This window comes from Pseudorasbora parva, chromosome 7 (assembly GCF_024679245.1).
Source record: "Pseudorasbora parva isolate DD20220531a chromosome 7, ASM2467924v1, whole genome shotgun sequence".
NCBI lineage: Eukaryota > Metazoa > Chordata > Actinopteri > Cypriniformes > Gobionidae > Pseudorasbora > Pseudorasbora parva.
The window spans coordinates 24,230,944-24,256,861 of record NC_090178.1 but is presented as its reverse complement, the minus strand read 5'-3'; the positions used below and the strand labels follow the sequence as shown (position 1 = coordinate 24,256,861).

The window sequence follows — 25,918 nt, the reverse complement described above, 5'->3', positions numbered from 1 at the left end:
ACTAACATGTTAATTAAACTTTTGTTACAATATTGTGTACATACATGTTTTTACATTGTACTTACATTTTAAAAATACCAGCATGTAATTACGTCTGTAATTAATTTCTGTAGTTACATTTGTAATTACACAGTTGGCACTTCCCTTACACATAACCCTACCCTTAAACTGACTCACACCACCACACCTGTCCCTAACTCTACCTGTATCCACCTCAATATCAGCTAAAGTGCTTTGCAATACAATTTGAACATTGTAATTTTATTATTTAGTATTTTTTATGTAAGTACATGGTACTTAAGGCCACCTAATATAAAGTGGGGCCAAGTAAACATTTTCCAGATAATATTTAATTATATGTAATGACTAAACAGAAAAAATTATTACAGAAAATGTTCTGGTAATATCTGCCATGACATTAGCGAGTAACTTTACGGTAATAATTATACCCTAAAACTCAACACAATGCAATGTCATTCAAAATACAAGTAAATTACCTGTAAAAAAACACACACACACAAAACAAGCAAAATGCCTTCATATTTATACAGTACATGTTTCCCTATTTTTACCAGACTACTTTTTTACATTATATGTTTGTGTGTTTATTGAAGACTTCCAATGCAAAAGCCTCTAAAAGCCACCTGGGTCAAAAATTAGATAACAATGCTGAGTGAATGCTCTCTACACGTAGTATATACAATCATCAAGTACTTTTACTCCAAACCCGCTAAATCCCAGCCTGAGCCCATTCAGAGTATCGGTATTAGGTAGAAACCTATAGGAGCCTGACAAAAATGCTCATTTAAACAAACAAAAAACATCAGATGGACTTAGAAGATTTATATATAAATCTTTTATATTTTAGGAAGGGAATCTTTTGAAGCTGCCTGCTAAATGCATTCATCCCTAATGCATCTTTAAACACTGAGAGCACAGAGAACAACATCTTCAATTAGTGATTTCATAAGTCTCCTCGCATGCCTAATTAATACACATACAGGGAACAGTGGACTTTGAGTGGGCAAACCATGCAGTACATGTTTGCCATGTAGGAACAGTAGGTCCACCCGCGTGGGTGTATGTGTGTACATGCAGCAGGACTGTGTGATTGATTGTGAGTTATTGAGTGTGTGTGTGTGTGATGACGTTTGTTTGGTCAAGCGGTCAAGCAGATATAGGGATGGACGGCAGACAATATAACTGCAGACTCAGCTGGTGCAGTTGACTCCAGTCCTTTATTTCTCTCTACAGGAATCTCACTAGCACAAGGTAAAGGTGTTGTTGATACATGCATGGGGATAAACTACTTACAATGCCTCACTATTTTAAAGAGAATTTACATTTCTAAAATGCATTCTGACTTTAAAATCTCGTTTTTGTGCAAATGCAAAACTATGCATATTAAACCATGCATACTGCATTATTAATGGATCTTCTTGACTGTATATTGAACTTTTGGATTGTTCAAATAACTTTAAGAGAAAACTAGTGATATTCATATATATTCCAAGCATTTCATGTCTACATTTCTGTCTCCTCTCCTAGATGAAGCTGACCTTTGCGCTCATCCTTGCACTCCAAGGTAAAAACCAGTTCTTGAGCTCTTGAAAAATTGGATCTTAGTTAACTGGTGCAAAAAGAAAAGACATTTTAGAACAGAAGGCCTTGGGCCTGTTCATCTCGATTTGCCCATTAACTTTATGACCTTAAGGGGAGATAAGCAGATTTAATTCAAACAAGAAGTAAAATAAGGCAATTTTCATGAAGTATTGTATAAATGAATGACTGTCATGTTACATGTAAGTGGCATCTCAGCATTAAGATGCACATACTTGTGCAGAGCTTTATCTGTCCCGAACTGTGTTTTCAGATCTCAGACACACAATAACAACCAGATATTATTGCTGTTAAGCTGCTGTTTAGGCAGGCACAGTGCTCTTTTATAACCTTCTTCATTTCCTCTTGTAGTGTCGGTGTGTGTCTACGCACAGCAATGGCCCGAGCCTGACAAGGAGTTAGTTGAGAAATATGAGGGACTGAAGGCAGTTTTCTTTAAGAGGCTTGTCAACGCTTGGGAAAAGGTCAAAACCTCCACTCAGCCAATGCTAGAAGGCTCACCAACAGGAGGAAGAGCCAAAGAGATTTTTGAAGAAATTAAGCAAAGCCCAAGAGTGGAAAGCGCCGTCAAAATAATCGGGTGAGGGCTGCCTCAAACTCGTCACCCTGGCTCTCACTGCATCATTCTAACATCATTAATTCCAGTCATTCCATGTGAGTAAACCCATTGCGTTTTGTGTTCTTCTTCTAGCGGTCTGGCCGGTGAGCTCCAGCCTGTCGTGGACAGAGCTCGCTTGGCTCTTCTCGGTGCTTATGGCCATTACCTCCGGCCCTACGTTGGCGAACACCTGGACAAAGCAATCACCAACATCAAGCCAGTGCTGGATACCGTCCTGCCTCATGAGGGTTAGAGTCCACTGATCATCAACCAACTGACTACTTCAACACAGCAAACATGCATTTTCACTGTTCAGTAATAGATCCAAATCTGAAACTATCTGACAGCTGTGTGTCCAGCGGAGTCATCATGTCAGTACAGTTTTGTTGCATGTATATACTGTATCTGTGTATTTGATACTGTTGCATTTAGCGCAGAGGGAAAAATAACATGCGGTTCAGCATTAACAGATTATGAAATATCTGATTGTGTGTGCCTCATGAAGAAACAAGACTCATAATAAATAAAATAAAAACCTACGGAAAATGCAAACCCTGGTTTTGGATGTGATTCATTTGAATGTATACTGTACAAAATGAAAAGGTCCGTTTTCACACGTGCATTGAACCCTTGTGTAATGAACACTGATATGCTCCATAGTCCCACTCTTTAATGTATACAAAATCTTGAACATAATATAAAATCAAATATCGAAGAATATGCTAGAAAGCAATTATTCTAGACTCATTCTGTCCATCACTGATAAAAAGCTAATTTCATACAATTTTCAACTTTAACTTGGATTATAGAGATTAATAATAATAATAATAATAATAATAATAATAATAATAATAAAATACTTGCATTACTATATATTTGCTCATACTTGTGAACTAATCCCTAATTATGATAATAATAAAAATAAATAATAGATTTTATTTATAACAATCAATAACATGGAAGCTGTCTGTAATGTCTGAAATTGTTCATTAATTGTGTACTTTTTGAGAAGAGGTGTTATATAGCTGATGGGGCATACTTTTCACCTAAAGATAAAATAGAAGAAAAATTCCCATAGCCATATTTAGGGATTGGAATGTAGTAAGCAACCATACAATCTATCTAGTGTGTTGTGTTTATCCTCAATGCATTTGGGCCCATTTTCTTTTACAAGATATAACCATGTAAACTAAATTGCTACGCCTTTTGAGTTCAGAAGAGAACTGGGGCTTTACACAGGAAATGGTGCTGTTTTTTAAAAGTATTTATTTATTTATTAAATTACAATTAAATTACATTACATTCTAGAATTAAATTAAAATTACAAATTACAGATCAAAGTTCATAGATCAAATGGTCTAAACTCTAAACTTGAAAAAGCTCTGCTGCCACCTATTGATGAACCATTGCAGCTTGAACATTAATATTAAAATCTAACAAAAAATGACATTTTAACAGTAACATTTTTTCATTGTTACCCTTTTTTCTGCATAATCACCCCCCTCCCCACACAATGCACAATATAAAGAAAAATGTCTAAAAACAGCACAGATAAAAGGAAAAAGAAAAAAATACAGATACACACATCAATAAAAAGGGGCCAAAGAAAAAAAGTTTAAGACTTCACAGAAAAAGTATGTAACAACACAAATATATAGTGTTTTTTATTTTTTATATTACTATTCTTTTATAATACATTCCCAGTCAGGGAGAGAAAGGAACCCCACATTTTCATAAACAAATCATGACAAACCCTCTAAATTTCACGTTCATAACTAATTATATTTTACACGAGTTCTATACATTCATCATATCAGGAAGTTATGTCTGACTTCCAGTAATTGTTCATTTTTAAGAGTGTATTAATAATAAGGGTGTGAATGTACTAATAGCATGGACTAATAAATGCAACAGGTCTTTAAATGCGTTACAAGGGTTAAGGTACTATAGGGAATCATTCGACCACCTGAAGTTCTGCCTGCTTGTGTTGTTGTTGTTTTTGTTTTTAAATATAAAAATGCCTGCAAGTGTGCAAAGAGTGTTTTATAGGTGGCAGTCAAAACCAAAGTTCTCAATTGTAATATCCTGTAGAGGTTTGACTGGGTATGTTGCGCAACACTTGCATTTCCCCTCCCTACCTCTCTCGCTTTCTCTCATTAACACAATAGCTATATCAATATAGCTAAATACTATATCAAATATTTATTATTATATGTGTTTTGAACATGTTCAATCAACACAGAATCCCAAATATCCCTCTAAGGAACAAAAGTGTCACTGAATTATAATTAAAGTTCACAGAAACGGTGAAACTTCTCACTATCTGTCCTGCTGCCATGCTTATTGGGACTTGAGTCCTCTTGTTTAATGATCCAGGCCAGGGCTGCAAACTGCAACTAAAACCGCCGCATTTTCGACCAAAAATATGAATTTGCGAGTGATATTTTTTACTGAGATTGCTATTGCCGACCATTCTGTGATGAGTAGCTTATCACATCTTTTGTTGTGTGTTAATGTAATAAAATAAGACGATGCACAGCAAAGTTACTGTGGAAAAAAGGGCCAAAATAAGCGCAGAAACAGATGTCATGACAATATCAGGCTTTTTCAAAGCCCTCATCTCTATCGAGCAACATCGCTGACGGCTATGCCAGCAGGAAAAAAATTTTTTGATGGCCCCACCACAAAAAAAATTATCATTAGTATTTTACTAACAATTAACACAAGTAAACAGTCAGTACTAAAATAAAGAACAAATTAATAAATAACAAGCAGTAGCACAAATAAATAGAATCAGGGCAGGACTGAGAGGTCTGGGCTCTATACGCCACAAATGACCTCTACTAGAACATCATTATCGAGTAGCAAAAAATACACAAAAACTAAAATATACTTCGAGGTTCCTAGATCAATTAATATGCAACATGCCTAGCTTAGTCAAAGAGTTGAGATAAGATCAAAACCCTAAAATAACAGCAATAAAGCCAGATATGAAAAGTATTTTGAAATGTATTAAAGGGGTGGTTCCGTAGTTTTTTGCTAGGCTTGGTTGTGTTTATGGGGCACAGTATAACATGTCTCAATACCTCAATACTATTTTTTTTATTTTTTAAATGCAGTATCTTTCTTATATTTTACCTTTATTCCACTGTCCCTTGAACGCCTCGTTTGCTTCCTGCTTCTCTGAAGCCCATCCCTCTGAAAAACACAATGGTCTTAGATTGGCTAGGTGGCCAAAGGTATGTTTATTGGCTGAAGTGCCAAGCACAGGTTGTCCGGAAACGCCACGCCCCTTACCATTACGGGCAGAATTCACATCTGTGGAGACTAGCAAGGGTTTATGATGTCAACAACCCGGGAAGAAGCTCGTTGTAGTCCAAAACCGGTTGTTTTTGTAGGCAATAAACGTCCAGAACTTTAAAACAAAATCGTATCACGGCCCTGCCCGATGGGCTATTTTAAATAGTGAATAAAATTCCTTTCTTGTTTTGCATTGTTGACTCTGTTGACTTGTTATCTAAAGGAAAATAACATTGCGGATATTTTTTAATGCTTGCCAGTTGGTCCCTAGTGAAGTTTAGCTAAAACAAGATTTTTACTTAAACTGTTTTCTTTATAAGAAAAAATACAAGAAGTTAAAAACAAAATGTAACATTGTCCATATAATTGCATGTAATAAAATTCAAACCGGTTTATTCTTTTGTGGCACTTGAAAAAATTATTTGGCGTCTAACTTTTTCCTTTATAGGAGCCAATGGCTCCTTAATTGAAAATTGTATCTGGAGCCCTGTGATCACATTCATGAACACCTGAATCCTTCCACCGAAACTAAAAATACAAATAAAACTGCTAGTGTCTGCCTTAGAAATCCTGCTTTAGCTCATAGCTTTGCAGCTAAATTAGATGGTTGACAATGTTCCAAACAAAAGCTTGACTGTCTCCAATAGTATTCCAGCTTGTTTGTTGCTTGTCCAATATGGTCTAACCACTTGGACCATTGAATGAACAGCTAGAAAACAGCTACCATATTCCAAAACACGACTCTCAGTTAAAGTAGGGCTTTCCTTGTTGTTCAAGGACATCACAACATTTCCAAAGCATGGAAATGTATCCCTTTGATTTGATTTCATATTGATATTGATTTCATAAACTCAAAAAACATCCCACCTTGATTCCAGATACAAACACACTTTTACACACATAACCTGGAGTAGCCTTAACAGGCTGACGTGTCTATGGTGAAACAGACTTAGGACTTTATTTGGAAACGTGTGGAAGTTCAATTACGCAAGACAAGAGCCTGTGAGCATTTATCTGTCTGCTGGTGGACAGGGTACGGAATATTAAAGACACTATCATGTATTATCATATTAAAAGAGCTCAGCCATGAGCTTTCCTTATTCTTAAATGTCTGACTGTTGATCAAAGCCAGCACATTAAAGCGATCAGTCAGTTTGTCTCTTTATGTGAAGAGCCATATCTTCTTAACAGGTAATCTCATTTTAGTCTTTCTTATCTTACAACAAACCCCAGCAAAAAGCACAGCTCTACATAAACACACACACATAACATTTATCTGAGACAGTTGCACTTTGGCACTTGGGTTATCAGGTCAATAAATCTGCACCCATATATATAAGATAGGCCAAATACTTTTTGCCGCTAACCGATCTGACACACTTTCAGCAGAGGAGAAACTGTGAGTACAGACATATTTTCCCTCCTATATTAAAGGGCATTATAAAAATGTTCAGATAATAGGACAGGTTTTATGATACTTAGCACCTATGAATCCATAAACCTGCTGAATTCCTAAAATGCACATGACATAAGTCTTTATAGAGGACTGTTTGGGGAATATTAACGCATTTTGTGTGGATGTTATTGCAAAATTAACAATATGTTGGTAAAAAAAAAAAAACACATGCATTTTGAGTACAACATGACTTTTGTATGTTTATGTCTGTCTAGTTTCATTAAAAAATGCTCTCATATATAAAAAATAAAGCAAAAGAGTATAATAAAATAAAAATTAAAATAGTTATACAGCTATAACTGCATTGCAATGTTCAGCAACTGAAGAATTATACTAGATTTATATCAGCATATTTATGCTTTATACGGCTTTTTTGATGACTTAATTGCATTTAGTTTATCACAAGGGATAAAATACTGCCCTCTAGTGGTCATATTTATATTTTCATTCTTGTTCTGTCATTATCTGACCAGTGCTATACTAAATCCCTCAGACCTACCTGGCATTATGAACAAGCTACTGGCGATCACAGTGCTCGTTGCTTTCCTTGCTCTGGGTACGTACACACACTTTTAAACACACACACACACACACGCACAATTAGATTATTATCTCCACTGCAGCTAGCTGTGTGAAATGACAATGAAACATGAATAGAAAAATACTTATCTCCCAAACTTTCTCTGATCCCCTGCAGGAGCGGAGAGCTTCCGTATGCCCAGGCAGGCAGAGGAGGAGGAGAAGGGAACCATTGCCACTGTGGTGGACACCCTGAAGTCCTACTACGACCAGAGCGTCGGCACTGCCAGCGGCTATGTAGAGACCCTCAAGGGCTACAAACTGGACGAGAAAGCCAAGTAAGTCCAATTTTATATGAAAATCCTAGTCCTACATGGTCAATACATTTGAATGTTCCATTTTGTTCTGACATTTTCTTTCTCCCTTCATCAAGAAACCTGTATGACGACACAGTTCGCGCCGTAAGCACCTACGCCGGCATCTTCAACGACCAGCTGTACCACATTTTGTACCATCAAGACAGTTCTTAAGTTACATAGCATCACACCTCGACACCGCTCCATCTGTTTCTGGTCCTGAGAATCACAATTACATGCATCCCGCAAGAAAACAGCCCAGTCTGGGGTGAAAGCATGACTTTTGAACTCTTATCTCCCAATGGCCAGTTGCCTCTGCCCTGTCAACTATACTGCAAAAGCACAAAGCAACCTGGCACACGTGAGTGGAAAAAGCATGATGTGAAGTACTGGGGTAAAATCAGGCCTAATGCTCAACCACAAGCTGTTTTTGGATGAAGATCAGAGACTCTACGCTACTGACTGTTACCTGGTGCCCCCTAACATGCGTCTTTAGGTTAAAACATCATTATTGGCCCTCTTAAACAAATCCTTGTATGATATCAGCTTTTAGTGGTTCTGTGTCCATCAAGATTAACACATTCCAATAAACTCCATGTTTGTAAAAAAAAAAAAAATCACTTTCTTTGCTTGTGGGCCTTCGCGCAAGTAATGCCAAACAGATCTAAACTATGAACACTCTAATTACCAATCATTTGGAAGTGCATCAAAAAAGTGCTACAAAAGTTTAAGCATGGTCGTGACAAATGAATTGTAATTGGATTATTTAGTGAGGGATCAAAGGGTTATTAGCAACTGTTTATGCCTTATGAATACAATCTCTCTCTCTCTCTCTCTCTCTCTCTCTCTCTCTCTCTCTCTCTCTCTCTCTCTCTCTCTCTCTCGACTAGTTATTCATTTAAGTACCATTTGTCATCAAGACTAACTAGAATTTAGGAATTTCAATATGATTACCTTTTTAGATTAAATAATCGTTTAGCACCGTGAGTGAATCCTGTTCTTTTAATCATTCTAAAATATAAATATTACACAAGATAAGTTTATCCATTAGTTATCTGGCATCAGACATTGCTGAAACTGATAAGTTATAACATATAATTATCATCCATTACCATTTTGCTGGGAAATGAAACATCAAAACTTTCCTCTAGTGGCCATCAACAAAAGGGTTCCAAGATTGAGAATTATTTTTATTCATATATTTATTTATTGTTACTTTACAGAATGTTCTGTCACATTTCATATAAGATATTCAGTATACTAAAGGATAAAGAATGAATAAATAAAGCACATCTAAATACGCTATCATTCAAAAGTTTGGAGTCATATGATTTTTTATCTTTTTGAAACTTTTGACAGTCGTTTAGATTGTTTAAAACTGGTAGCAAATCTGGCCATAATAACTACTGAAACCACCATGGGTTTAAGATTATCAGAGAATAACTTAAATTTCAGTCCTAATATTGTGATAGAATTAAATGATTTAGTCCTTTTTGGAGACTGTCAGATGTGGTCATTATGACATTATGATCACTGTGGTGGGGGGGCAAAAGAGTTTGGCACAGCATGAGTAAGTCATGACAGTATTTCTTTATGTCTCACCCCATATGAACACTACAACCCTGTAGTCATGCTCTCTATACATACTCCTTTTACGTTTAAACATGTATAGTCACCAGAGAGGAAAGGGTCTGCCGTGGCACACAGTGTACTTTGCTCCAGGGCAACATCTGAATTCAGACGAAAATATTTCTGACAGGGATTCAAAACAATTTCCCTGGTTAACCCGTCACACTGAAAATACAATAAACTGCTGTATGAGGATTGATTTTATATCTCCGTTCACGATTAAAATGTCAAAATATAAGTGTGTTAAAATCTAATTCTGATGATATTAGCCTAAATCTGTTTAGCTAATAGATTATAAACAGTCTTTATAGACACAAGTGAGTTTTATACGTAACGCCAATTTCATTGACTAATTCTGATAAGAAAAACAAATGTGAATGTACTCTGATAGAATTGTGCAACAGTGACGGTCAATTATTAACTGTTACTTATACCGTCTTGTTGGCAAAACTATCACTTGGCCTTCACATAGTAAAAAGGGGGTGAAAAGGCATGAAAAAGGTAACAATGATTTCGATTTGCACTATTTAATCCCTTTTGGAGTTATTTTTTACTCATTATTTATATTTATTCTGTTGACAAATTGCTGGTAAAGATAATAAATATATTGCACTGGCCTTCCCCTTAAAAAAACATCTTTTAACACATTTACTTTTAAAATTGATTTATTTTCCTTAGCACAATTACAGCAAGGAGTATAGAAATATGACATTTCCAAGCAGTGAACACACACACACACACACACACACACACACACACACGTTTGTTTTTGTGACATATGGGGACATTCCATAGGCGTAATGGTTTTTATACTGTACAAACTGTATTTTCTATTCCTTTACACTGCCCTAAACCTACCCATCACAGGAAACATTCTGCATGATTTATAGGCCTTTTGAAATGTGGAGACATGGCCAATGTCCTCATATTTCACCCTCTCCTTGTAATACCTTCATTATACACATTTGTGTCCTCATATGCCACAACCCCTAAAAAATGTCCCAACAAAGACAAGGATTTCAGATATTGCCATCTTTGTGGGGACATTTTGTCCCCATAACGTAGGCATTACACGCCAACACACACACACACACACACACACACACACACACACAGACACACACACACACACACAACACATTTGGAAACAGCCCATGTAACATGTATTAGTCACCTAACCTCACATTCAGCCCAGATGGTGAAACTCTTTAATGGCTGCTCGGTGTCTGATTCTAGAGCCCAGGTCACAGTGATGAATTAGGGAAGACTGGTTCGACCATGACCCTCATGGTTTCTCTCAGGATAACACAGGTGCTAGAGCAAAATAACAAAGACATAGACAATTTTTTTGATAACCAAAGACTGTCCAATTACTTACACTTAATTTTGAACTGTATTCCACAGAGGGGATTTATATGACACTATTTTCTACTAAAACTTTTTAGGCATTTTGCACTGTAAAAAAATATTTAGAAATAAACTGAAAATTAAGGCAACCAGGTTACTTACTTTTTTAAGCTAAACCAAAAAACAAAAAACAACAATATTTTTTTTTTTTTACAGGGCATTCATTTACATGCCAATTGCATTTTGAGGGCCAGAAAATAAAAATAAAAATGTATACTTTTTTTTCCTGAGCGGTACGGTTCAGTACAGTTCACTACAGTATGCAATTATTGTCATTTCCATTGTCAGGAGTTTTTGACGGTACCCTAATTCCATTGTGAATAATATATATTAATGGTCCCCTAATTCCTTTCCATTGGGGTAGCCCAGTCAGGTACTTAAGGGTGGAGCTAGACTCACTCCAGAACATTGATTGGTTGACAGAGAATCATTACTTGCACGTGATTTCCGGCTGTATTTTTCCTTGCAGCCTGCAGCCAATTGGCTCCAAACAAAGCGTGTCTCCTTGTGACAACAGCCACATTCTGAGAAGCAAGAACAAGATCTGCTGTATGTCTGCTGTATGATGTTGGATGTATGGTTTGATTTTACTTTTATTGTAAGTCAAGTTTACTTGTTCTAATGTTTACTGTGACTCCCTTGAGTGCAAAACAAATTCCCCTTGGGGCAATAAAGGTTTTCATTCATTCATGTCCTCCATTGTTATTTACTGTCTGTGAATGACTAAGGATGCTGTTGGCGGGGGAAATGCAAGCCGGATCAGGGTTTAGCATCCCTAATCGTACTGAACTGCACTGTACTGAACCTTTTTCGAATCTGTGGAAACGTGAGGTCATGCACGTGTACTATGTGTTCAGTCTATAGGCCCTGTAGAAGAATGCGTACATGTGTGCAGGCCCCTGGTGTTTCTTTACAAAGTGACATTGCCAACTACTGGCTCGGCACGCATAATGAAAAAAAGTTTAATGAGTGCATTTATTAGAATGCACAAGGTTAGATTAGTTGCATTTATTTGAGATGGCTCAACATGTGGGATCAAGACTTGTTTAAAAAAGAAACAATATTGACGTCAATTACAAATTTAAGAAAGCATCAAACATATATTATTATTATTAGTAGTATAATATTTAGTTACACAAATTTCTTATATTTCCAATTCCAGTCTTCAGATGGGTGTTGCCTTATGAGAAGTGAATCTTACAGATCTCCCCTCTTCCTCCCTTCTCTCTGTCTTCATCAGTCTCTTTCTCTGAGAAGCTGAGATTCTCTGTGGCTCTAGGATTGTATAAATAAACTTGTTTCATTGCAGACACCTGAAATATCAAACAATAACATTATGCTAATGTGTCCTTTCTTTAATAGGTTCTTTATCTGGAGGAGTGTCTCCAGGCTAATTTTCTGCTCTCAGGTGTTATGCGGGTGTTTTACATTTCTCAGTTTTTTTTCATTGATGTGCAGTCCACTGGGATACCTCAGGTTTTCTATCCTTCATGCCTAATTCACTTTGATAAAAGCCATTAATGCTGCATGAGGCACACACACACACACACACACTGAGAGAGAGGAGAGAGAGAGAGAGAGAGAGAGAGAGAGAGAGAGAGAGAGAGAGGAGAGAGAGAGAGAGAGAGAGAGAGAGAGAGAGAGAGAGAGAGAGAGAGAGAGAGAGAGAGAGAGAGAGAGAGAGAGAGAGAGAGAGAGAGAGAGTCTGTGCTGTTTCCTTTATGAGCACTAGATGGCAGAAGATGTATATTATTATTTTATGATTCCACGGCCCCCCATTATATTTTTAGGTCTAGATCACGCTTTTAAAAATGAGGCTATATATTACATATCTACATTTTCCAAGGCTGTGGACCCCCTGGTTCTTTAAAGCAAAATGAAAAAAAAAAAATAATAATAATATAATATATATATTATATATATATATATATATATATTATATATATATATATATATATATATATAATATATATATATATATATAATTCCAGACGTCGTCCAAAATGACGTATTGTGGCTTTAAAAGAAATAAACACAATGTCCAATGGTTAAACATCCAATACAATATGTTTAAATACACTACAAATTGTACTTGAAATATTTAGTCAGAGCACATGACTACTTCTGAATGGCAGTCAATGGAGAAAGAGGCACTGGCAAAACTTCTTGACCTCTTGATTTCTTCATTTCAGCTGCAGCATGGATTCATCAAACACTGAAGAGGGATCAGGGAATAAAGTGATAGAGAGGAAGAGACTGAAAATTAAATGTTTCAAATTCTCAATTTAGGAGTGTCTAATATTCATTGCACGGCTCTCTTGCTCTTACTCGCTCACTCATACAGAGAGAGAGAGAGAGAGAGAAGAGAGAGAGAGAGAGAGAGAGAGAGAGAAGAGAGAGAGAGAGAGAGAGAGAGAGAGAGAGAGAGAGAGAGAGAGAGAGAGAGAGAGAGACGAGAGAGAGAGAGAGAGAGAGAGAGAGAGAGAGAGAGAGAGAGAGGTGACAGCTGTGTCCATTAATACTTCTACCAAAACTGGAGTCACTCCACCATCTGTCTTTCCTCCGCTGTCATCTATCTCTCTTGTTTTCTTTCTCTCGCTACCTCATTCTTCTCCACCCATCACCCATCCCAAAAGATCCCTCTTGGCCTATTCCATCCTTTCCCCATATCTGTCTTTCAGTAGGTGCATCTGTTTCAGCAGTCAAATTCACTGCAAATAATTATTGTCTTATTATTTCTTGTTTTTCAGTAAATCTGTCTAAACGCATCTAAACATTCTGTGTCTGGGTTTTCTGCTGGGGTTTTTTTTTATTTAGTTTTTGATTTTTGATTTTTCATAAAACAATTTTCAATAAGAAGCTTTAAAAACAACATTATTATTTTTTTACTAAGTATTTTAAATTTTTATCGTAAGTTTTAAGATATATATTTTTTACAAAATATAAGTGTTTAAAAATGAAATTTTGTATAGTAACACTTCAAATAAACCCCCGAAAAATTGTCAATGGGGTATAAGAAAAATGAACTTTGTTTCTGTTGAGTCGGTTTATTTTTGTAAAACAATCTTGTACCCCTATTTTTCCATTGCTATAATCCACCTGCATAACATCTGTCGTTTATTCACATTTACACAGACCAGTGCACAAGTTATTGAACAATCTCTCACACATTAAATGAAATTCCTCTCTGTTTATCTGAATTTCACGCTAAAATAGAGATGGAAAGCAGACTTCTTACTGTACCAGGACACACATTCCCCTGCTAGTGATGGACATCATTCAACAGACCCCACACACTTCATGCATTCTCTTTTCCCATTCATTTCTCTCTTGTGTCTGCTCTTAAACAATAAACTGAAGCACATTAGCAACATATTTCTAAAGACAAAGCGCTTTGCATGTAGAGCAAATGCGTCTGCAGTGTCCTCTTTCTATTTGTCTTTGCTATTGCAAACTAAAGGAGTGTCTAAATACTCTACATAAAACATTCTACTGCATCTCAGTAAATGCTTTTTCATCTCACTTTACCTTCTCTCTCCATCTGCTCTCTTCTCATTTCCCCTAAATCAGCTACACTGTATTCCCTTTCTGTCTAATTACACATGCCTAATTTTAGACTAACAGCGAGTTAAACCGTTGCAACGATGACTAAAGTATAAATGGTGCTGAATTCTGTCACTGTCTTTTGCATATAGCAAACATACTGTCCACCCACCTCTGTTTATCATGTGGTTGTGTAAACTCTCGGTGGTCATTTGCTCCATGCCACCTCTCCCTCCTCCATTGTTTCCCCAGGCTGCTAACTGAGTGCTAATTCTCTGTTATAATGGTTTCATTGAAGGGCTTTTAATACAGACTGAGTGATCTAGAGTCTTCAACAGCCACCATATTGATCTAAAGTGTGTTGAGATAAAAGGACACCTGCGTTTCATTATAACACCATTCATTCAAGCTCAAGGTTTACCAACATAATAACATGTTTGGTGATAAGTGGATAATGCATCATGCTTGTTTGTCTTTTATGCTTTTTTTTTTTTTTTGTTGTTGCTTTTTTAAAGGTAGGGTAGGCGAATTTTGGAGAGCTATAGCTTTGAAAGCATAAGATTCCACCTTGCCTTCAAAACGCTCTAAAGCCACACCTCCTTCAAAACGCATGAACACGTCACGTATACAGCACAGAGCAAGCAAAAGCATCACAAAAGATGGCATTAATAAACCTTATGCCTCTGAGCGCATACCATTACAATAATAATGAACATAAGCGACTTAAAGCGCACTGACCTAAAGAGAACCCTACTGCTGCAGATTCACTTCACGCTTGATAGTGTTGCCATTGAAACGTATAAATTTAACTCAAAAAAGCCCTCAGAGTACAACGTCATGGGTTTCCATCTCTTAAAAATTACCGTAGTTATGATGTGAACATAGCATAAGCTTATTGTTGTAATTGGCTAAATAATTTAATCAATCAATTTAATCATCGGTTTTCACACTTTCGTTTGGAAATAAAGCATTAACACTGCAAATTCAAGATTTCTTGTGCACTATTCAATAAAAAAATGGAAAGGGTGCTGAAATCAGTGAGATTGCGCTGCACTGACTGACAGAGACCTTTCTTGAGACTTTGCAAGAACCCCCCGAATTATGGAAATGTTTTTAAATTTGAATAAAATTAAAACTAAAAGACTTTCAAATCACATGAGCCAATATTTTATTCACAATATAACATATACATTCTAACACAACAAATGTTTAAACAGATAAATTGTACACTTTTATCCAGTAATTGAGCTCATTTAAAAATTGATGCCTGCTACATGTTTCAGTTTGGAGACGTCTAGGCATCAAGGTTATGAGTTTCTGGAGTGTTGGTGTTAGAACGTGGTTCCATTCTTGCCTGATCTAGATTGCCAGCTATACTGAAGAGTTTGTGGTCGTCTTGACATATTTGTAGTTTAATTATGCCCCAAATGTTCTCTATAGGTCAAAGATCCCGGACTCTTCCACAACGAAGACATGCTGTTGTAATAGCTGCAGTATGCAGTTTTGCATTGTCCTGCTGAAATACACTAGGCCGGCGTCGTTTTGAGGAGAGCATAATATTGCTCTAAAACCTTTATACACCTTTTAGTATATAAAGTAGTGCCTTCCAAAACATGCAAGCTTTCCATACCATAATGCACTTATGCACCTCCATACAAAAGAGATGCTGGCTTTTGAACTGAACACTGATGACACGCTGGAAATTCTCCGTCCACTTTAGCCCGTAGGACACGTGAACATGATTCCTACAAGAATGCCAAATTTGAACTGACCATAGAACACTTTTCCATTTGAAATGAGCCTTGACCCACAGGACATGACACTTCTTCTGGACCATGTTCACATATGGCTTCCTTTTTGCATGATAGAGCTTTAGTAGGCATCTGCAGATGTTACGGTGGATTGTGTTTACACACAGTGGTTTCTGGAAGTATTCTTGGGCCCATTTAGTAGTCATTGACACAATTAGGGTGATGAGCGGTGCAGTATGATTTGAGGGCCCGAAGACCGCGGGCATCCAATAAAGGTCTTCGGCCTTGTCCATTACGCACAGAGATTTCTCCAGTTTTTCTGAATCGTTTGATGATGTTATGCACTGTAGATTATGAGATTTGAAAAGTCTTTGCAATTTGACGTTAAGGAACTTTGTTTTTAAAGTATTCCACAATCTTTTTATGCACTCTTTCACAGATTTCACAGCCTCTGCCCATCTTTACTTCTGAGAGACTCTGCCTCTCTAAGACATCCCTTTTATAGCTAATCATGTTCCAGAACTGATATCATTTAATTAGTTGCTAGATGTTCTCCCAGCTGAATCAAAATTGTCTTGCTTTTTCAGCCATTTGTTGCCCCAGTTGCAACTTTTATGAGACTTGTAGCAGGCCTCAAATTTGAAATGGGCTCAATTAGTGGATAAAAATGTAAACTTTCTACATTTGATATGTTATCAATGTTCTATTGTGAATTAAATATTGGCTCATGTGATTTGAAAGTCTTTTCGTTTTCATTTTATTTTTATTTAAAAAAATGTCCCAGCTTTTCCGGAATTTGGGTTGTACTTCATACTAGTTCACCTTGACAAATTTTATAACGTTTAATATTTATTCAATATTGTAACGTGTGGAAAAACATTACTGGAAATGGCTAATATGGGCCTATAAATGCTCCTCTGTCACCATCTCCTGGTTATAGTGGTAACTGATTTTTGTTTTTTCAAATAAAAGTGTTTTCTATCAAATGTTGTATTTCCTACATTTTCAGATGTTTGGTTTTACAAATGAGGACAATCTCTGAAGGATGAACGAATAATGTTTTTGGTCCTCACATTGAAAATTACATTTGAAGTGGTGGAAGAATGATGTGTGTGTCCAATTACAGACACAGTGTTTCTTATTCCAACGTTCCATTATAGCTTCGCATTTATTGCAATCAATAAAACGACAAGTTGTACGTGTCTCCAAGCAATACATTGACTGAAAGCTGGTCAAGAACACCGTATGAGTGAAACAAAGCAACAGATTTCCCTTCTGGGTTTACCATGTCCCACTCTCCGGTCGATGTAGACAAAAAATCTACTCAAACATCTCCACATCCTTCAGTGATAAATAAAAAGGTCATATGTTCACACACCACAGTGTTTTTTTTGTTTTGTTTTGTTGTTAAAGCAGGGGTCTAATGCTATTTCATGCATTCTGACTTTTTTTACACTGTGAAAGAAAAAAAAACACAAAAAACGAGTTTATGACGTCATAAAGGGCAGAATTCTGAGTGCACATGAGTCGAAACCACAGGCAGTGAGTGAAATTGCAACGTCTGTGTTTTGTTCTCAATTGGATTGCGTAAGTGCATATGTAAACAGGGACTTATAGTTAATCGAAAGTTATCCAGGGATAACGTCATGATGTACTGTGTGTCCTCGTGACTCTTTGCTCACTGCACACCTCCAGGAGTTCAGCTGTTTTCGGAAAGAATCAGTACAACGTATGTCTTTTATAAATATGATCAAATAAAGACTCTTTGGAGATATGAAGGATGCAGTACTACTCTAGAGTAGGCTACTCAAGATTAACATGATATTGTCAGAAACTGTTTGTTATGTACCCTTTAACTAATACTATTAAAAAAGTTTTCATTAATTGAAATGAAACAACTTGTTTTGGTAAAAATTTATCAAAAATAAATTTTTGAGCAATTAGCTTACATATCCAGCCAGTGTTCAAAACTAATCTTCAACGGTAAGTTTATTTATATAATAATGTTTTTAATTCCAGTGATAGCCTACTGGTGGATTTCTGATAGCCTGGCTCTGCCCTCCTACGTAGCCTACTTCCGCTCAATTTACAAATGAATGTACGAGAGTCTTGTAAAACCAGTCTAGATTACCGCAGGAAATTCGAGCTAATCTTTGCGTCATTACGTCACATCTGTACACATAAAGAAGGTGTCCCGGCTAGTATTGCGTGTGAGGATGTTGAAGGTGGAGATTTGATGTAATTGTCACTTGATGTGATTAAACTTATCAATTTGATGGCGGATCCAGAAGTTCAAACTATCACCAGTGACAACTGGACATTCACCAGTTGTAAAATGCAAAAGACTTCGGAGTGGCCCATGCGAAAACTCTGTGTTTTGAAGGGGTTCAAAACGGACGCAGAGATAACTGCTGGACAGGTAACGTTAGGCCTAACGCAATGGTTCAATTGTAACAGTAGCATACTTGTTTACTTAATTAATACAGTTTTCTGCCTTTCCATTATGGTAAATCTCAATCATTTTGTGCTAGCTATATATGGGAATTCACCTTTGCTCCACATAAGACAATTCGAAATTGGACTGCAGTCACTGCACAGAAATGGAAACTGAACAACAGGTAGCCCTTATAGCCTACTGTAGGCTGCCTACATATTAAATGTAGTCACGTATTAACTATTTGAAAACAAAGTATTTTTGCACGGTTTGACGACGATAAGCAATCGTTAGATTTAATCATTGCGATGTATTGCAATGCTTTTTTCCCATTAGTTGATCAGGACACGCTACTTGTTCGCTACTTACTTGTTCAGATGACATTTATGTTGGTCAAACTTTCAAGTCTGTGATTCCGTATGGCAGTAACGTTATTCACACTGGCACGCAGCCACACATTCTCCTCAAAACATTGGCTTTCTCCGCCGTGCCCGAGGCACATTGATTCACGTGAAGTGGATAATTCCGCGATTATCTGCAACTGCAGATTTCGAACAGAGATGGCGACAAAGAGGAAAAGCTATGGACTGCAGATTTAAATTAATTAAAACATAAATATTACATGAAAAATGGAAATGAAAAGTGTCTTGCGACTAACTGAAATAATGTACTAAAGTACTAAAATTACTATAAATATTAAAATAAAAGTTAATAAAAATAAAAGTTATTTAAAAAAAAATACTATATAAATAGGCCTACTAAAAAATAACACTGAAACCCAGAACACAGCTAGAAGACAATACTATTTTTTTTTCTGTTTTTAAATGTATAACTTAATATTTACAGAGGGCCTGATTATGATTACTTTTTTCAGACATCAAAAATGTACACTGACAAAACATCATGAGCAATCTAATCAAAAATAGAGGCTCACCTTTGTATCGAGTGGAATTTTGAACTACTCAGTCCTGCTGTTTTTGCATTCAATTGGCTTTTTACTGGTAGAGGATTCAGACGGATCAAACGGTTTTACCATAAATGTAGCTGAAGAGGACCTGTAATGAAAACAGCGGCTTCACGTCTCAAATCGACCACTGTGATAGTAGCACTCTGTCTCCTGCTGCCACACAGATACATATTTATCTACCACCTATTTAATCAACATCATGTTACTGCATATCAAAAGCAGTAGACATTTTTTTCTATAAAGCAAATATTGAATGCAAATAGAACTCTCATTCTTTCTTGTTTAAAGCAATTTTCTTTTTCAATTTATTATTTGAACCACTGCTAGTGAATATAGGGAACCATATTGATTAATTTATTTTTGTCACTGCATTTTAAATGGCATGTTTCCTTGAGCTGAGGCAACCTCTGATGAGACAAAATTACGTGTGTGTGTGTGTGTGTGTGTGTGTGTGTGTGTGTGTGTGTGTGTGTGTGTGTGTGTGTGTGTGTGTGTGTGTGTGTGTGTGTGTGTGTGTGTGTGTGTGTGTGTGTGTGTGTGTGTGTGTGTGTGTGTGTGTGTGTGTGTGTGTGTGTGTGTGTGTGTGTGTGTATTGCTAAAAGGAATTACTGGCAGTACTATAGACATGAAACCTGTGCACACACGTCAAGCCAGAATTTCCTATGCACAACACCATCGTGTTTGTCTAGCACCATAAAATAATGCTAAAGGAAACTTGTAGCCTGAGGACAAACAAAACTGTCACACACTTTTTACAGCATTACAACATAAATTACCCAGAATATTTTCTAGACACTTAACATAACAAAACATATGTTCAAGTAACAGGCAGGAGCGATTAGATATACTTTGCAGGTCATTTACACAAAGGTGTGCATATGGTACATGCAAATGTGCAAAAGAACTGTCAAAAGCACTGAAATTATCTGTTCATCAGCTGTTTATAATGGCACACAGGAATTCAGATCTTACAGTAAAAGCACTTTTCACGGCAATGCAAACAAAACCCTGAGGCAGAACACAGCCTGAGTGACAGAGAACAGGCTTTACTTTTCATGAACAAAGTCATTCAGACGTCTTTAATATAAGAGCGACAGACAGATAGATAGTTAGTAGGTGTGTGCATGGTAAACAAAACTGATGGTTCGGTACGTACCTTGGTTTGGAAATCACAGTTCAGTACGGCTTCGGTACAGCAGTTTTAAAAAATGGCTTTTTATTTATTTTTGTTAAACAGTTGTTTACTCAAAAACATGCGTCTGTCCTTAAATTAATTCAATTATAACTGTACTTTTCTTAAAGATAATGCTGTAAACTATATAGGGAGCCCTTACTTTACCCTTATACATTACTATAATATTAAAGGTACATAAAAGCTACAGAGCCCAGACTATTATATGCAAGTAAACTTCACATAAGGCAGTTTTTGTATTAACTTCTAAATCTAATTATAAAGTTGTTGAAATGTAATCATTTATAGTGGCTGTTATTTTCATGACAAATTTATTCAAACATAGCCTACATTAAATAATAAAGACATAACTTACAGGTTAAGTATAATAATGAATATATAGGCGAATATAGTGCATATATTAAATCAAATTAAAAAAAACCTTCTGAGGTAAATGCTACGTTTACAAGCTGTTTTATGGACGTCTTTCCACTGTTGAAACACTGACTGAGTGATTAAAAGACATGCGTTTCAGTAATTGGTAATGTATCCTTAACATGCCTTCAGATGTTGATTCATGTTTATTCTTTAGGAAGAGATGATCACGTTCACTTAAAACACTGATGCGTTTATACCGTGATCTGTCACGTCACATTAAAGAGCGTCAAAGCGGCATTTATCGTTTGAATTTCCTGATAAATGGACTGAAAACCTAATATGTTCGTGTGGGAACTCGGATTGAAGTATTTTCTGCACTTAAAGGTGCCCTAGAAGGGGTTAGTTCACCCAAAAATGAAAATTCTGGCAATAATTATTTACCCTAATGTCGTTCGACACCCGTAAGACCTCTGTTCATCTTCAGAACACAAATGAACATATTTTTGTTGAAATCCAATGGCTCAGAAAGGCTTTTATTGTAACCAATGTCATTTCCACTAAACATACTTAACTTAACATACTAAACATACTAAACATATTAACCTTACCCAGTTTGCTGTTTAAAACTTTTGTTTAAGGGTCCCATGGCATGAAATTCTTATTTTATGAGGTTTTTCAACATTAATATGAGCTCCCCTAGCCTGAATGTTGTCCCCAAGTGGCTAGAAATTTTGATCAGTGTAAAACGAGTTCAGGCTGTCTTTCTCAGCCTTTGAGAAACTGAGAGCTCAGACCAGCTGATCTTAAATTCTCCTGTTATGACGTCCTACCAGGAAAGGTTACCGCCCCTTCCTCTGCTTTGCCCGCCCAGAGAATTAGTAGAGAATGGATTCAGTTTTATCAGTGGATGACAGCAGCACAGGCTTTACCATACGGATTCAACAGCACCGCCACAAACAGTGAGTAACAGTGTTCATTAATGCCTGATCTGGGATCAGTGAGTTCTGATGTGTAGCTAATCATTCAAGTTCACACAGACTTTCTTTCTAAATCGCTTAAAACTGTCAGTCCCGCCGCTGGCCGTCTTGATGCATCAGTGAATCAAGCCAGTGACTAAAACCATCAACTTCACATCATTTCTGGTAGCAACATGAAATTATTTAAATGATTAAACTACAGAGAGCATTCAAAGAACACTCTTTATAATGTTCGGATTGGTCAATCACACGTTTGAATGACGCTGCTCATTATGATCAACAAAAGTTCTTACTGTATTCATGTCGATATTGTGTTTGCTGTTAGTTGTGGTGAAAGCATTTTGTGAGAGAAATAACGTTGCAAAGTTCACTCATGTTTATTCAGAGCTCTCAGATACAAACAAAATAAACTTGCGCCCTCAAAAACTGGTACAATAACTCTTCCTCAGCAATCTCTCCCCAGCTCAGTCTCTCTATCTCTATCTCGACTGGCAGAGCTGCAGCTGCTCTGCTCGCCCCTGACTAAACCACGCCCCCATCCGCACATTATCTCATTTAAAATGTAAAGATGTCAGCCAGGGCTGGACTGGGGCTAAAATTCGGCTCTGGCATACCCAGCACATCCGGCCCATGAGTTCCCCGTGAATGTTTTTGCTGGGGTTGGGGCCTTAAATTGACGTATATAAATAAAACTAGTACAAGGACAAATAATGATAGATATTATCGAATTTGCTGCAAATGCAGATAAACTTAATATTGTTTTTTTTGTCACACAGAAATGCCCTTGGCAGTAAAGCACTGATGATTTTGAGCTAGGATGCAGTAAAGTAAATTTACTGCTTTTAAATGCTGTCATCATTTACTCACTCTCGTGTCATTTCAAACCTGTATGACTTCTGTGAAACACAAAATAAGATGTTTTAAGAATGTTGGCAACCAAGCCATTTTGGTTAGGCTACCTTTTGAATATTGTATGAACAAAAAAAAACAGACTCAAATTATTTTATTTTATGCTACACAGAAATAAATTCATTTAGGTTTGGAATGACATTAGGGTGAGTAAATGATCACATTTTTGGGTTGAACAATCATATTTTTCAAGAGTTAACACATCATTTAAGTAAGACACTGATATCTATCTTTCATGAGGCTATTAAATTTAATTAAATCTATTAAAAAAAGTTAATAAAACTTTTAAAGTGGAAAAAAAAGCTTTGTCCTTAATTCATGGGATCTAGACTTAAAGCTGTTTTATAGACTATATTTTAACTGTAGGCCAGTTTCATTTAAATGTAAGATCATGGTAGTCACAGGGTAAAAAACATAGACTGTACAAACCTTGCTCCTCATTATATGGCTATATGGTTTCCAAAACTATATAAAACATATATAATAAACAATTGTACGTTTTGCAGGTCTTAGTGAAAATAAAGACTAAACTAAAAGTTACCACTCAAAAGCGTCCGTTTCCAATCTCAAAACAATTGGTTGTTCCTCAAAATCTTTATCTTCATTAGAAACAGGATCAAACATAAGGTTGGATGCATAACCTCTCCATTGTCATAATGGACGATATAACGTATGCGTTTGCTGTCACTGCCGCAGTAAAACAGCCAATCAGAGCCGAACTCCACATTAATATTCATGACCCTTCCAAATTAGGCAAAAACAGAGCATTTCATTCTAGGGACAATTTCTGTGGTTGTAATGGACCTGTAAAACTGTAACTGGACAATTTTCGCCCTAAAATAAGTCGCATACCCTCTATGTAGATATCAGAGAACAATTATATTGTTTGAACTCATTCTAGGGCACCTTTAAAACAAGCAGACTGTTACCTGTCAAAGATTGCATCCAGAATCGTTCGGTATACACGTGCACCGTACCGGAAGTTCTGTACCGAAACGGTTTGGTACGAATACATGTACCGTTACACCCCTAATAGATAGACAGATGAATAGATAGATCCACTTGTCAGCCTCTGTTGTTAAAGTTTTACTGAAACGCAATCTAATTTTGATTGACTGTCAATGTAGAAAGATGTTTTTTCGGAAACAGTTGATGTAGTTACAGCATTAACCAGCTAAGGCTAATGAGCCAAACCTTGACCTTTAAATACATGAGCTCATCTGATTTTGCAAGTTATTTATGTGGTTCCTGTTAACACATTTGAGATGCAAGTTAGCAACGTGTAAACAGTGGGATGGATGTTAATACGTAGCAACGGTTGGTTGACCTGAGACTGATGAGATCTCATTAGGCTAAAGTAAACCACTTAACTACAGGTTACTCCTAAGGAGTTGTCTTTGAAATGCATAATGTAAACCCACAAGACAAAAAGAATGTTGATACCTCTGTCCTGTTCCTTGTTGCAGTAAAAATATTCACACACACTACTCAGAGGTTTACCATTACTCTCCATGAGTGAGAAGAAACTAACCAATAGACACTGACATTCATCAATAGACACTGTATGCATTTATAAAGAACTCTGTTACATGGCTACATATGGCAATTTATCTGTTTAATTTATTCAATTTTTATATTGATAAATTTATCGACAAATTTACAGATTAATTGATTAATTTATCATTGTAATTTTCAAAAATTGACATAATTTAACCTGCAACTTTGGCACAAATTTGGTACAAATTTGTAAACCAACATGATCAGCAAATACTTTTTATATAGAATAGTGTTGTCACGATACCATGGCAAAAAACAACAACAGTAAAAGCAATTGAATAATATATGATAATATATAATATGACAATGAAATATGACCATTGTTTTATGTATGTGTAATAAAACAATGAATGGTCATATTTCATTGTCATATTATTCAAACAAAACAAAAACTAAACAAAATAAAAAACTCACTTGGCCAGCATGTTCCTGCCCTGCTTTAGATGATGAAGAAGAATAAGATGAAGAAGAAGGAACTATGCCAGTGTGAACATCCATGTTAAAATTCACAAACCTTTCACTATTCTTCTCAACAGGTTGGGATGACCAACATATTTCATGATAAGAGTAATTCAATATTTTTTAATGTACTTTTATAATTACAATATAGATATTTAATTTTATTTTATGTTTATCTTATTTTTTTAAGCCAAAATGACAAAAACTTTTATTTTTGGGTACAGCAGCTCTAATTAACAGAAGCATTCAATTAAACAATCAAATATAAAAACAAAAATGTCTGGTCACTCTGTAAATTAACTATACGCTGATTCCTAATAAATATATTAAAGGCGATTTTCTATTGCACATTTTCCCCCATCCCCATTTCTACAGCTTCGTCACTTTCTGTGTCTGTTTTTTTTTTTTTTGACCTCTCTTAAATGTGCTCCAAAATGTCTACTATTCCTAACACTCATACATTGTGTTACATGCTGGAGGCAGCACAATCATATCAACCTACGCACTTTACCTATATACTCTAGTAAATGACTTTCTTTTTCTAAGTGCCTCTGGTATTGTCAGACTGCTGTAAACAAAGCAGACTTCATTACATCAGTTATTACTCATGACACTGACAGTTTTGTTCCACTGACTTGCTTCTTGTTTTAACCGCAAAATGTATGTATGAATTGCCCCTAAAAATGCCAAAGTGTTTCTGTGGAACTGAGGGCAGCTGCACGATTTGCCTGGACATGCTGTCAGTATGCTGTCCTACTGTTATGTCAATCAGCACAAGTGTCTGAGAGAGTTCTGTCTCACATAGGCATGTAAAATAGTGCTTGGTATGACAGAGAAAAAAAAAAACATTTGCATTTTTGAGCAAGGTTATTTTCTTCGAAACATTT

General features: G+C 36.3%; 2 protein-coding genes across 3 annotated transcripts; both read left to right on the top strand.

Annotated features, from left to right (window-relative positions):
* The first annotated feature begins 1,150 nt into the window (after positions 1-1,150).
* On the top strand, positions 1,151-2,770 carry apoa2 (apolipoprotein A-II). Its single transcript, XM_067448752.1, has 4 exons — positions 1,151-1,272; positions 1,549-1,585; positions 1,972-2,200; positions 2,312-2,770. The coding sequence occupies exons 2-4, from the start codon at positions 1,549-1,551 to the stop codon at positions 2,469-2,471; spliced, it is 426 nt and encodes a 141-aa protein (XP_067304853.1). The 5' UTR covers positions 1,151-1,272; the 3' UTR covers positions 2,472-2,770.
* A 4,059-nt stretch (positions 2,771-6,829) lies between these two features.
* Positions 6,830-8,836, top strand: apoc2 (apolipoprotein C-II). Of its 2 annotated transcripts, none has more exons than XM_067448750.1 (4): positions 6,830-6,917; positions 7,468-7,530; positions 7,672-7,831; positions 7,927-8,836. In XM_067448750.1, exons 2-4 carry the CDS (start codon positions 7,482-7,484, stop codon positions 8,021-8,023), a joined length of 306 nt encoding a protein of 101 aa, XP_067304851.1. In that variant the 5' UTR covers positions 6,830-6,917; positions 7,468-7,481; the 3' UTR covers positions 8,024-8,836. The 2 variants fall into 2 exon arrangements, with proteins under 2 accessions (XP_067304851.1, XP_067304852.1); XM_067448751.1 differs by having other exon boundaries at positions 6,859-6,917; positions 7,448-7,530.
* The last annotated feature ends 17,082 nt before the right edge of the window (positions 8,837-25,918 follow it).

Bases quoted from the DNA above. Each gene is read 5' to 3' on its own strand.
- apoa2 (XM_067448752.1), top strand. From the start codon at position 1,549: ATGAAGCTGACCTTTGCGCTCATCCTTGCACTCCAAG. The intron at 1,586-1,971 runs GTAAAAACCAGT...TTCCTCTTGTAG, and splicing joins GCTCATCCTTGCACTCCAAG to TGTCGGTGTGTGTCTACGCA. The intron at 2,201-2,311 runs GTGAGGGCTGCC...TTCTTCTTCTAG, and splicing joins AGCGCCGTCAAAATAATCGG to CGGTCTGGCCGGTGAGCTCC.
- apoc2 (XM_067448750.1), top strand. From the start codon at position 7,482: ATGAACAAGCTACTGGCGATCACAGTGCTCGTTGCTTTCCTTGCTCTG. The intron at 7,531-7,671 runs GTACGTACACAC...GATCCCCTGCAG, and splicing joins CGTTGCTTTCCTTGCTCTGG to GAGCGGAGAGCTTCCGTATG. The intron at 7,832-7,926 runs GTAAGTCCAATT...CCCTTCATCAAG, and splicing joins AAACTGGACGAGAAAGCCAA to AAACCTGTATGACGACACAG.